The 13,561-nt window shown below is 35.2% G+C and overlaps 2 protein-coding genes and 2 long non-coding RNA genes across 5 annotated transcripts; 1 reads left to right on the top strand and 3 right to left on the bottom strand.

The window, feature by feature from the left end:
• Positions 1–1,273: 1,273 nt before the first annotated feature.
• On the bottom strand, positions 1,274–2,993 carry LOC119070180 (DBF4-type zinc finger-containing protein 2 homolog). 2 transcript variants are annotated; one of them, XM_037174488.1, is made up of 3 exons: positions 2,942–2,987; positions 2,055–2,883; positions 1,274–1,877 (listed from the first exon to the last, which is right to left on the bottom strand). In XM_037174488.1, coding segments are annotated over exons 1-3 (1,269 nt in total). In that variant the 5' UTR covers positions 2,944–2,987; the 3' UTR covers positions 1,274–1,439. The 2 variants fall into 2 exon arrangements, with proteins under 2 accessions (XP_037030383.1, XP_037030384.1); XM_037174489.1 differs by having other exon boundaries at positions 1,274–2,883; positions 2,942–2,993.
• Positions 2,994–3,198: 205 nt separating this feature from the next.
• On the top strand, positions 3,199–4,240 carry LOC119070182. The gene is made up of 2 exons (XR_005086476.1): positions 3,199–3,435; positions 3,497–4,240. It is a non-coding gene; the product is annotated as an uncharacterized LOC119070182 (long non-coding RNA).
• A 2,033-nt stretch (positions 4,241–6,273) lies between these two features.
• LOC119070183 lies at positions 6,274–6,760 on the bottom strand. The gene is made up of 3 exons (XR_005086477.1): positions 6,614–6,760; positions 6,481–6,549; positions 6,274–6,400 (listed from the first exon to the last, which is right to left on the bottom strand). It is a non-coding gene; the product is annotated as an uncharacterized LOC119070183 (long non-coding RNA).
• A 2,121-nt stretch (positions 6,761–8,881) lies between these two features.
• LOC119070181 lies at positions 8,882–13,167 on the bottom strand. The gene is made up of 3 exons (XM_037174491.1): positions 12,994–13,167; positions 11,622–12,149; positions 8,882–9,449 (listed from the first exon to the last, which is right to left on the bottom strand). Exons 1-3 carry the CDS (start codon positions 13,094–13,096, stop codon positions 8,920–8,922), a joined length of 1,161 nt encoding a protein of 386 aa, XP_037030386.1. The 5' UTR covers positions 13,097–13,167; the 3' UTR covers positions 8,882–8,919.
• Positions 13,168–13,561: the final 394 nt, after the last annotated feature.

Raw genomic sequence — 13,561 nt, 5'->3', positions numbered from 1 at the left:
CCGTGGATGTAAACTTACAACTTATAATGTTTTGACCGATATACTTAGTACTTTGTATTTTAACTTCATAAGTTCATAACTTCTTATAGCTTACGTCTTAGAAATTATAAGTTCACTTTTTTGAATATACAGTGAACGACATCTCAAATGTCTCACTGTCATTTTTTTCAGAGAATGTCATTGTGAATTTGCAATGACACAATAAAATTCTCAGAAAAATTTGACACTGAGACATTTGAGATGTCGTTCACTGTAAGTAATATGTTCAATTAATCTATAAAGGAACACTGATAGAAAAGTAAACGTGCTGGAGGTGTACTGTACGTAGTGGACGTGTAAATTGGCTGGCAGACAGCTATTTTCGGATCGTACTTCGGGAATGTTTAGTACACGTGCACTGCGTCAGTAAATGTCCAGTACGTTTGCTCTGGTATCCAAAATAAAATGAAATTTTGATGTACATTATTTCGTCAAATTTCGTTCTTTTTAATTTTTTTTTAATGGTTCGTGTTTTTATTCGTAACTTTTTCTCAGATAAAAATTTTCTACATGTTTGGTGCTGGGTTTGACCTGGGGACCTCTTGATCTCGGAGCGGCGCTTCAACCAATGTTGCTATTAAGACATACTTCATTGATAGTTGTATTGTGAAGCGTTGGTAGAAGAAGGTAAAAGTGGCGCGTTTACTTACATGACACACTTTATGAAATTTGAAAATATTTTTTTTTTAATTATTATTTATTTTAATTAGAAGTATGGTATGATGATGACCTAATATCGAACATCGTAATCGTAATTCCTTCTCGGTAGCTCGATTGGTTAGAGCAACACCCCGGCAAGGTGGAGATTCTGGGTTCGGGTCCCAGTCGTGGCACCAAAAATTTTATTTCAGATTTAATTTCATTGATTCAATTTCTCTAAAAATTTCACTTCAAATTCTAAGCTCTAGATTATTTCAGTCACTATTACTGATAAAAATATTCGATTATCCAGTGGAAATAACGAAAGATTTTCCAATAATTCTTTTGGTACTTCACTGGAAATGTTGGGCGTATGAGGTAATTTTGCGATTAAGTTACACATACCATAATTTTACACATGTCCTACGTCGACTACACGCGTGAGATGTATGGCACACATTTTGTACGTAGACTTACATACGACAGGTTTGCCATACATACCCGACGCATACTATGCATAACAGAAGTATATCATACATATCCGTACACCGCCAAAATCTTTTTTATCACTGAAGAAGAAACTTAGATCGATTGCGTTTCCATTTATTCCTTTTTTATTTATTTTGCGTATAAAGTATTTGATTCGTACGTTTTACCATATTATACTAGATTTATGTACAAAACCTGTGCTGGCCTGAGCTTTTAATGTTTCAAATTGAAATAAACTTCAAACATAATCTAATAAAATGTGGAAGAATTATCTAAGAAACAGTTGAATATATTTCAGGCTTATCCTTAGGTCCAGAAAAAGTTGAATACAACTCGTTTTGTGCGGAAGGAATAAATGGACGCCAATGTGAATTTTGCATGGGCTCATTGATTTGAGCTGTAGCGTACTCCTCGATTTCAGTTATGGTTGATCCTTCAGTTATGGTTGATCCTTCAATTATGGTTGATTCTTCAGTTATGGTTGATCCTTCAGTTATGGTTGATCCTTCAGTGATGGTTGAGCCTTCAGTGATGGTGGACCCTTCAATAATGGTGGACACTTCAGTCGTGGTGGACACTTCAGTCGTGGTGGACACTTCAGTCGTGGTGGACACTTCAGTCGTGGTGGAAACTTCAGTCGTGGTGGACACTTCAGTCGTGGTGGACACTTCAGTCGTAGTGGACACTTCAGTTGTAGTGGACACTTCAGTCGTAGTGGACCCTTCAGTCGTAGTGGACACTTCAGTCGTAGTGGACGGTTCAGTCGTAGGTGACACGTCAGTCGTAGGTGACACTTCAGTCGTAGTGGACGGTTCAATCGTAGGGGACGGTTCAGTCGTTGGGGACAGTTCAGTCGTAGTGGACGGTTCTGGCGTGGTGGACGTTTCAGTAGTTGATTCTGACGTTGTGGGCGGTTCTTCAGTTGAAATATTAAAGTCGTCAAAAGCATGACCCATTTTTGCATTTGTTTCTTCCAATAATATCACTCTTTCTTCTAACACTGCATTCTCGTCTCTAAGACGAGTTAATAAGTTCTTCCGGTTTTCCATTTCATTTTCTATTTGCGATAACTCTGGTGGGCAATTTACAAGAACATTAAATTTTAATTTTTGAATTTCAACAGGACCCAAAGCCGTCACGTCTATACAATAATTTTGTAACAAAACCACAGATAAATTGGGTAGCTTTATATCATGTCCAATGTGCTTCATATTGTTGTCACGAAATATTACGGTTTTCAAATTTGACAAATCATCAAAAATATTGCTGTCGAGATTAGTAATCTGATTGTGAGAGAAACTAATATACTCCACCTTCTTATGAGGTACCAAATCAGTGTTAGAAATATGAGTTATGACGTTTTCTTCTGCCTCAAATGCTTTCAAGTTTGGAAAAAATCTTTCAACTTTTAATGGAGCATGAGTTAGTTTGGCGTTGTTAAGTGTAAAAGCTTCGACTAAATCGTAAGTCATTCCGAACCTAAGATGTCCCCAAATTTGTGTGTCGTTATTCGTGTCATTACAATTAATTTTTTCCCCTTCACACGTAAATAATTTGTATGATTCATCTCCTCCGAAAAGAAACTCCTTGAAATTAAAGCGACAAACTACCTGGATACCATTTACGCAAAGTAGTTGCTCTTCATTTTTACCCTCAATCAATTGTAAACAATTTCCAACGAGGATAGTTAAAATTGCAAAACTCTTTACAGCAGCCCTGTAGTGAATAAATTTACATACAAAAATATCTTCAATTGAAAAATCGAATAACTTACATTTTAATTAAGTTGTGCTTGCTCACGTTATGCGCAACTGTACAAATTTTACTAGATTTATAGTTTAAAAGCTGAATAAAAACGGAATGGGACTGGCCACTTTCATGCAATATCGTCTAACTACTGCAACAAATCATATTTAAGCGCTGAAAAAGTGCTTGGTCAGCCAATCAAAGATGTCGTTGGATTTACCGTTTCTTTCGATTAGTTTAAAGATTGTAGTAAAAAGGGACTCGTCTTGCATTTGAGACTCTTTCAATTGGTAGAAGAAAACTAAAATTGACTGTTCAGTAATGTAAGCATTAGAATCATTTCGAAAGAAATAAATATCAACATTTTTCATTTGCCATTGTCGAACGTTTTCTCCGCCCAAATATTTGAATGCAAATTTTGCAATCAGTACCCGCCAATTATAAACTCATACACGGTGTGTATAAATAAACCTCAAAAATATATTTGTTGTGCAAATTGAACAACCAGAGAAGTAACAACATGTGAGTTTATAGACTAAATTTTTAAGGAAAATTGTGATATTTTTTTTTATCATACACTCAGGCGACACCGTATTGTGATTTTGATGTTTTTGTTTGGTGTTTACTTGCAATCAACAGGAAAATTCATTATATTTTGCGAATATGGCAATTACAGCTATCACCGATCATTGTATGCTTGTGTGGCAACACCCGGTGAAATGTGCAATAAGAATTGTACTGACATTGTCGCAGAAGGAAAACATTTGTATGGAAAAACTGATGCAGATGTACATGCATTTGTCATGGAAAATAGGAATATTACTGAATTACCAAGAAATTTGGGATCAGTTTTTCCAAACATTTTGTTCATTAACTTCAATAGAAATTTAATAACCAACTTAACCACATCGGACATAAAGCAGTTTCCTAAATTAGAGATGATCAAACTGACGAACAATAAAATCAGCGGAATTTACGAGAACATTTTCAAACAATTGCCATTAACTCACATTGAAATCGACAATAATTACTTAGAGTATGTTTTCGAAGGCCTGACATATTCCACATCGTTAGACTATTTAAATTTTAAAAATAATAAGTGTATTGACATGGTGGCCAGTTCACCAGATGGCATCGACCATTTGAAAGATAAACTACTTCTTAGATGTTCCCTAAAACCACGGACGAAGCAATTAGAAAGCGATGTAGTGGATATTAAAAAACAAGATGAGATATCTAATGACCGAGTTAGAACTTTAGAAAAAGTAATTCATAAATTGAAAGAAGCATTGACAATAAATTTCCAATAAAGATTTTGTTACGAAAATTATTTTTTTTAATGTAAAATCGACCAATGCTTTCTATGCTGTATAACGATATGCTGTGAAAAACCTTGCCAGTTTAATGTAAGTTATGATTGTATAAAGTTGGCAGAGGCTTGAAGATACTAAGCCATAATTTATGGCTGTGGTTCGGATGGTAGGACGACTGCTTCTTACGAAAGATGTCTGGGGTCAAATCTTGTTTGGCTTACGATAAAAGTTTTGTTTTCAAATTTCAATTTAATTTCCTTGCAATCGATTCGAATAAAAAAAAATGAATTTTTTTTTACTTATTCCAGAAAACCAGAAAAAATGTTGGATGTTCCAGGTTAATTTTTAGTACATTACTATACCAGGGAAGTAATTTGATACTCCATATCCAGATCAGTAAAAGTGTCCGAGGGCTTCAGCCCGAAATACGTTATCAAAGCACTGTCAAGCACCGAAGCTGACTTTGACATCACTTGATCGGTTCAGTCCTCTATTTGAGTGACGTCAAAGTCAGCTTCGGTGCTAGACAGTGCGTTGACATTATACATTATTCGCCTTTTTTTCGTCTGGTATTGATTATATCTGTCCCTCCCTAAAGTTAGACTTCAGATATTTGTACACATTTGTCGTTGATTTTATTACTAAATTTGAATAATCGTCACGATTCCAAAATGAAATCAATTTTACTTCAAAAAATACCCCTAAGTAATGTTCACCACAGTACCACCAATATGTACAGCAAGTACTATTTTTTTACCAGACTGGTTTCTCTACCGAGTAACGGGAATAAATTTAAATCTCTTAACATCCATGTAGACCTAAGGTCTCGATCTTTATATATAAGTATATAAATTTGAAACCAATTGAGTTCGATTCTTATTCTTACATTTATGTGACAATAAGCTCTAGCCTAAAGCGAGATTTATTTTTACTAAAACGGACATAAATATTTGTGCTTTTAAAGATTTCTGAAACGTTTACTTGAGGGATATTTTCAAAACCTCATAGAATGCAGTGAAAACCGGAAAGCCGCTTCAGTATTTCTCTGACTTGCAATCTTTAGAAATTTTGTGCTCGGCTGCCTATCAGCACAAACATTGGGATTGGTACGACTACTGTAAAGAGGCGATTGACATTACAAATTCAAATTTCCCCAGCGAATCCGAATGTCATGTGAATATGAGCGAATGGCATGCTAACATAAGCGAATGACATGCGAATGACGAATGATTGGTGAATTAGGTAATTTAGGAAGCGAATGTCCAATAGAAGAGAACTATGGCGAATAATGGTCGAACGTCGAATGTTGATACAAGATTTTCCATGGTTGTTTTCCGAAATATACTGAAAAGAAACAAGAAATTTTGCTTCTTTGATTCATGATCAACACTGATCCTAGCCGATCCAATCTCAGAATCAACTCGAGAAAGTATTATTATTATCTACCGGCTAATCAATCGAGAAACTTTGATGGTTGTTTTCCCCTCGAACTGTATTTAGCCACACTGAATTTGTTCCACGTTTCATTTATTAAACATAAGACTACATTGTTGGGCTTTTTTTTATTTTCATATTATAAAAATGAGTAACGCCTGTCGCTTGTTTGTTGGGCCATATATTTATTTTGTGACCCTAACAAATTGATTTAGTTTGAAATAAATTATAGCAGTTCGTAATCTTGTTGAAACAAAATGTAAACGATTTCATATACAATGTAATAGTACATTACGTAACAATGGGGTAAATGATGGAAATGATGCTTCTTGTGTGAAATTTACCGATTGAGGCGCAGCCGAGGTCGGTAAGCACACGAGAAGTACAATTTCCATCATTTGCCCCACTACCAAGTAAGGTATCATTTTTGAATAAAGATACGTTATTTTATCAAGTGATAACAGTATATATCGTTATATATTTAGGCAGTTTTGCACACGCATGCGAGATTACCACAATCCCCCTTTTGAGGTCCAGAAAATGATATATGCAAGCGCCTGTAATAAATGTTACCTCTAAGAGTGACTGTGCGACGAAAACGGTAATAGGCAATAAAAAGAATTTAATGTTCTCGAAAATAGATCAAACAGTTATTTCCCTTTATTCTTCAATTTTGATGATAATTTTATGTCGGAGTCGGTTCTAGATATGTGCCATATCGCCAGTAAACGTAAATATTGCTGTAAAATTATATTTTCATACAAGCATGAGTAACTACAATTGTATGACGGTTGTTGGTATTTTTAAGAGAAAGCATTACCAAATCGAATCGAGAGCAATTGCAAGCAGCGAAAGCAAAATACTAATTACCAAAAATTGCCACAATGCCCTGTAATATGGTAGAACCGAAATTAAATTCCACGTTACTGTTAGAATCAAACTTTGCGCCTTACAATGTACATTTATTCTTTGGACTACACTCAAACAGAAATCCACAATCTGAAAACTTTTCACAATCCATTTTAGCAAAAATAGTTCAACAAAACAGAACCAAACGTTTTTGATATTTCCTATCAGCACAGCAACTAGATTAGTTTTATTCATTTCAATTCAATTTATTCAAGAACAAAAAGGAAGATCCTTACACTAATGTTCTGCGCGAAAAACAAAATAAAGCAAATTTACAAATTAATTAAACAGACGACACATCGAAAAAATCGTGTCTACAAAAGCGAACTATAGAGACGGAAAGTAAGACGTTAACGTTAGAGTTTGATTACAGTAGGAGAAAATAAATGAAAAAAAAACAAATTAAATAAAAACTAAATTGACTCACATTAACACGCACCGGATAGTCACACCTACTCACTTGAGAAAATCCTAGAAATAAAACAGTGAAAAGGAAACGTAAAACATACAAAAGACTCTGATCACATGGGTGGCAACACGCCCAAGCAACACCTAATCGAAATAGAGTTATAATCAGCTACTGACCGAACGAAAAAAAGAGCGTTTGTACTGAACCCAAGAATGCCTGGGTAGAACATAATTCCGACTGCGCACCGAGCTACCTACACATAGCCTCTCGTAGAGGAAACCAGGCTCCCGCCGTTTCGCCACATTATAGATGACGGTACAACACCGCAGCCTGAGGTAAGTCAACAAAGAACACCCAAGGACTTCATTATCGAAGGACTCGTAGCCACGAGTACTGTCGTAGCGTCTCAAGCGATAAACAAGACGCAAACATGCTGAAAACGCTCCTTCCAACGACCGAATAGCAGAAGCAGAAAGGTTAGTAGAATAGAGTGAATCCCCATACGTAAAGGAAGGTAAGACAATAGACAACCAGCATAATCCGAGTCTTTTTATTCAAAAACCTGAGGTTAGTTTTCCGTAATTATCATTAAAAATCATCGATTCTGCTGATCCTCCAAATGGTCAAGACTTAACTTCATCATTCGAAGAAACTGGATCATTTGTATCGTAGAAGATTCAAGTCGTCTTGCGCAGCAATAATTGGTTCAACGTTTGATGCTTGCATTTCTGGATTCTAAGACGTTTTTGGGTATGCCTGCTGCCAAAGAGAAATTTTGGTGCCCATAGAAATAGCAAGTAATCGGCCTCAAGATTTCATTGTTTTCATGTGTATATGAGTGAAATAAATCAATTAAAAAAAACGTGAGGTAAAGTTAACTTTGCTACACGGAGCCAAAATTTTATCTCAAGTTTTTGAATAATAGTACATTACTTACCATTTCACTTAACACACAAGAAGTACCATTTCCATCATTTGCCCCATTGCCAAGTAATGTACTATTATCGTATGGTGTAGACAACAAAATATAGCAAAACTAAAAATTTACAGCAAATCATGCACAAGATTTCACGGTAGAAGGACACATTTCACTTATTCATCCAACATATCGGCATATGTCGATGGACAGCTGAGACTTCCAGCATTTTAGAATTAACCATTTTAATTACAAAAATTTTTAATAAGTGCGACGCAGGTGCCTTTGAAACCTGCAAATTTTACCAAATATGAGGGAAAAACTTTGAGCTACTGTCGGACTCTATGTAGTTGGTCTCCAAAAATAATTTTTTGGTCATTGGTAGAGAAAATGTTGCTCTACTGCTAGAACTATTTATTAGCTTCATTCCTCAAGTATCCACGCCTCTATGACTGTTTGAAAATCACGTTTTTTCATCTTTAGCGTGTCTCTGCCGGCTTTACTTGCACTTAGGGTACCAAATTTTTGTACATTTGTGATTAGAATTTCAGGCACTATCGATTGAAACCATAACCAGTTTTCCACCACTCTCTCTGTAGACAGGATGGGCTATGTACCAATGTCACCGACGCGACGGTACGGATGAAAATCAAAAATTTTTGTGGAACCTTGTCAGCTCCGAGCTGACTAACAATATCTTATAATTTGCAACTTATACAGTGCGGATCGAGATTTTCAGCGCCACTGGCAAATAAAAAATTTACGCCAATTTTTAAAAATTCAGCGCCAATTTTTGTTGTATTTTAGCATTTTATTACATCTATATGAGAGAGCATTTTATGAAATTTGTATGGTGCAAGAGCTTCTTCAGCGCCATCGGCACGGTACCGAATTTCCCATAGGATAATCCGTCACGGAAAAGTCATTTACGCAACCTTCTAAAGACTGTTCTTTTCCTCAATAAAATAACGAATAAGGAACTGCGACTGTAGATTTTTTATTAAACAAAAAAATAGATTTTTGAATCATTCATATAAATTATTATTTCTAATTGAATCGGGAAGTTCGCTTACATAAATTTTTGTATGACTATTCTGTGGAAATTTTTGTATTCTATTAAATGAGCTTCCTAAGCAATTGTCGATTCGCTCTATAAAATAAGGTCGAATAACCATATACGAACACCTGCCCACAATTTCAAAAATTTCTGTGTTACATTTTGGAGATGTTTCGATCTGAATAGTCACGGTATGCTCTTTTTCCCAAGTGCTTTTTGGAGCAGATCGCCAGTCATAACCAGTTGCTCTACTTATTCCAAGGTTATTTTTAAAATTTGACAATAATGTATACTCAGTTTCTAGTTGAAAGTTGCTGTAGAAGGAAAGCTGATTTTTTTCTGCTTCAGACAAGTCCGATAGTGGCGCGAGTCCTACACCAATTGTTTTCGTAGACTCGGAAGACAGCTGCAGCCTTTGTTTTTTGTCGTCTACCTCACATAAAGCGGCAATGTTTGGTACATCGTTACATATCACATTCGACGATTTGATGTATTTTGCTGTGAAGTAAGTTGGAATTTTAACAAATATTAATAATAGTACATTACGTCCCTGGGTCGAAATTTTTATTTTGACAATTTTTGACGTTATAGCCCGACCCGAACGGGATGTCGATATTCCTACTCGTCAATTTGATTATAATATGTAGATCTGAGAGGATTACTTTCAACAAGTAATCATTTCTGGATTAGATTTTTAATCGCCGTTAAAAATTGGAAAAATGTAATTCCTTCAGGGATTAAAAATAGGACTAAACAATAATATTTTCCGTTAATAGTTTGATTGTCTTGAAATCAAACGTTTCTGTTAATTTATGAACGAGATTGTTTTGTGACAAAAATTAATTGATGCGCACATTAATTTGATTTTATAATTTTTCAATGCGATGCTTTATTACTCGTATCACTCGACTCGTATCACTCGACTCGTATCACAAAATTGATCCCTCGTGTAATGAATGACTTCCACCGCATCCAACGTAATCAGAAGCTGGCAGGCTCTACATGTTGTTCATTAAAAACACTGCGAATCCCGACACAAGCAATGGTCATATCTGTGTTTGTGAGACAGAAATCAACTTTGCTCTAAGAATCATATGCGGTGCGATCGAGTGGTCTTAAGCAACATTGCTACGAGATCATTTTGAAGATTTCGTCAAATTTTAAACGATATTAGATAGACATTTAATAGTACTTCTGTTGGTATTGTTTTTAAATAGCCGATCAATTACCAACACACCTGTACCAAACTGATCATTAATGTAATCTTAAATCTTTTTCTCAACTCAGTGACGAAAAGTGGCTTTGCTCGTAAGCTTTTCTACACATCTAGTGCCTAAAAAAGGATCTATCAATCAACGGCATAAATAACCATTCTAGTAATTCAGCGACAACGAAGTTTTTTTTTGGACGTACTCCTGACCGTAGTTGAGGTGAAGTAGGAAGTTCTTCTAGGTAAATGATTAAGAGACCCAACAAAAATTATACAGGAAAGTTTACCTATTAAAAAAAATGTATGTATGGAACTGTTCACAAATGGTGTCTCAAAAAATTGGGAGGGGTAACGTCATTTGTGAACAGTAGGGTGGGTCGTATTTTCATTTTGTTTTTGTTTTAAAAGGCCTGGCCCCAGGCTGTACTTAGAATTGACCAAGGAATCCGAAACAGCAAAAAAAAAACATGAAAAATTGATTTTTCCCCTGTCTCTAGGCTGATTTTGATTTTCGGGGTAGGAGCATGAAATTGAACATATTGTTGACTGATATCTCGGACATTTGGGGACAGAAGGCATTACTGCTAACTGTAGGTAATAGCTGAGGAGTCCACCTATGAAATACCATAAGAACGTTGTTGACTTTCGCCTTCACTCGGGCAGAGTAACTCTGTCAGTGTTCCCGACTAAGACTTTTTGACAAAAAATGTCAACTTTATTTGCAAATACAACCGACAAATCATGATATAATACGTCGTGTGAGGTATGTCTGAACAGGTAATCTCATAGAGAATCCACTGTAGAGACGTTATTTAGGGTGTCTAGGGATAAAACTATCAATTTCACCAGATTAGAACCTTTTAATTTGCATTTTTTATTCATTTGACTTTTTCATTCTAATAAAAAATTACCAAATTTGGGCTTCGAAAACAGAGATCCCGTGAGTTTTTTCAACTCGTTTTCAACAAAGTTCTATGCAATTGATTCTCTATGAGATTACCTGTTCAGACATACCTCACACGACGTATTATGTCATGATTTGTCGATTGTATTTGCAAACAAAGTTGAAATTTTTTGTCGAAAAGTCTTAGTCGGGAACACTGACAGAGTTACTCTGCCAGAGTGAAGGCGAAGGTCAACAACGTTCTTATGGTTTTTCATAGCTGGACTACTCAGCTATTAACTACAGTTAGCAGTAATTCATTCTGTTCCCAAATGCCCGAGATATCAGTCAACAATATGTGCAATTTCATGCTCCTACCCCGAAAATCAAAAGCAGGCTAGAGGCATGGAAAAAAAAAATTTTAAATTTTTTTTTTTAGCTGTTTCGGATTCCTTGGTGAATTCTAAGTATAGCCTGAGGCCAGGCCTTTTAAAATAAAAACAAAATGAAAATACAACCCACCCTAGTGAGCTACTAACAACACATATCTTAAAAGAATAAAAAAGATGTTACCCACTTTCAGTCTCAATGGAAAAAATCATCCCAGAGATGGCACTCAAATTTTTGCATTTTAATATGTTGTCAAATTCCGTTACGTTCTCGGGTTTGCAATCCGCTCCGATGAGAAAATCGACATCTGCCTCCTTTGAAATATCTCTCTTGATTGGAAGCTCTTTAAATGCTGCACAGGTTCTTCCTTTATCTTCTTTCGCGGCGATTGAGTTTTTATTAGGAAAAATATTGTTTGCTGGAATAAGATAAGTTGATTCCGGTTTGCTACATCTCAATTTGACCCCCTCCTTCAATTCAGAGTCTTCCTTCCACTCTATTTTTCTGAGAAAAGTTCCCTTTGGACATTCTATAGTCATCGAATAAGTTGAACATGAATTGATCTGGCCATTGTAGTAATAGTCGGTGTCGGGGTTATCTTCCTTGAAAAATACTAATTTCCCCTCTAAAATCTGCATGCAAGATCCACTAAGAAATCGGTAAGATATAAGCTCTGTCACATTACAAACGTCCACGCAATTGGTTGCAATCCCAGCTGAAAATAATTCATAAATTGTATGCTTTGTAAGTAGAGTATAACTAAAGTATAAAGTATAAACAAATAGAATTGCAAACCCTTAACAGATCACAAAAATACAGAGCCCAATTTTTGGGTGTTTATGGAGAGCGATCACAATTGAAAGGATTTATAGAGTGTTATGATGAAAGATAAGAAGATATTTCGACAAGTACCCCAAGGCAAGTTAAAATAAACTGGTCTTCTGTCTTATCGCTCTCAACGTACCACGTTGAAAGAGAATCAAATACTTTAACAAGTACACCAAGGCAATAACTGGTCTTCGGTTTTCTCGCTGCTTATGCCCCTATCGAGATCAGTTAAATTAACTGATTCATTTCCAGTTACATACAAATTTTGACGTAACACACATCGAGATCATTTGATTAATTTTTTTTGCGCTCTTTTGACACTTTATACAAACATATTGTACGAATGTGTATTGATTATGCACCTCGAACTACGATTCCAGTCTACCTACTACAGTGGTTATATTATTTTGGGGAATCCTTCAGTAGAAAAAAATATTCCTAATTCAATTCATTTCTCTCTATTATCGATAAAATATTCGAATTCATGAAAAAATGAATATACATTTCTGAATTATTAAATGATCAATATATCTATCTAACAATAGTTGTCAAAATTGGTCTGATCTCATCAAAAGTGCTCTAATTATAAACGATTAGCTCTGATGAAAATGGCTTTATGCTTGATTTCCTCTTACGCCGTTTACGCTCCGTTTGCACTCCGTTTACTCTTTAAACAATAAAAAAGAGGCGTGGTTTAGCTAAAAGGAGGAAATCAAGCATTAGTTACTTACCAAAATTCGGCTCACGAAATGCCATGATGTTAGTGTGACAACATGCTAACATGATAAACGTAAACATAACTAAGCATATTACAGTAAAACGTTTGGTCATCATTTTCAATCTTTTTCTGATAATTCTTAGTTTTATAATTTTACTTCTTTTCACAAACACAGTATGTAAGTTACAAGTCCTCAACAAAAATTAAATTACTTGAATTTGAATAAGTAATATAAATGCACACTACATAATATCAGTCAAAAAACCCTTAAGAGTAAATATGACGCAAGTCCTTTACCTTACTTACAAAATTACTGATATCGCTGAAGATGACGCATTGTGCTCCGTACGCAAAAGATTTATCAACAAAAAATTGACACAAAAAAATTTGTCAAAGAAAATTTTACAAAAAGAAATTTGCGTCACAAGTAGCAGATTATTCGGTTTTCTTCCGTTTAAATTCTTTCAGAATATTTTTTAACCATTTTTCTAACAAAAGGTTTCTTAACATCTGCCATTTGTGACGCAAATTTCTCTTTGTAAAATTTTCTTTGACAAATTTTTTGGGTCAATTTTTTTGAT

This window comes from Bradysia coprophila, assembly GCF_014529535.1.
Source record: "Bradysia coprophila strain Holo2 chromosome X unlocalized genomic scaffold, BU_Bcop_v1 contig_562, whole genome shotgun sequence".
Classification (NCBI taxonomy): Eukaryota; Metazoa; Arthropoda; class Insecta; order Diptera; family Sciaridae; genus Bradysia; species Bradysia coprophila.
This window is presented reverse-complemented; position numbering and strand designations above follow the sequence as displayed.

What these genes read in the sequence shown, in the direction of transcription:
- LOC119070180 (XM_037174488.1), bottom strand. An exon ending in CAACGTCAGAATCAACTACT is followed by an intron (nt 1,878 to 2,054) that starts GAAACGTCCACC and finishes GGGTCCACTACG; the next exon opens with ACTGAAGTGTCCACTACAAC.
- LOC119070181 (XM_037174491.1), bottom strand. Translation starts at nt 13,096, where the DNA reads ATGATGACCAAACGTTTTACTGTAATATGCTTAGTTATGTTTACGTTT. An exon ending in ATTTCGTGAGCCGAATTTTG is followed by an intron (nt 12,150 to 12,993) that starts GTAAGTAACTAA and finishes AATTATTTTCAG; the next exon opens with CTGGGATTGCAACCAATTGC. An exon ending in TTTTTCCATTGAGACTGAAA is followed by an intron (nt 9,450 to 11,621) that starts GTGGGTAACATC and finishes CTTACTTCACAG; the next exon opens with CAAAATACATCAAATCGTCG.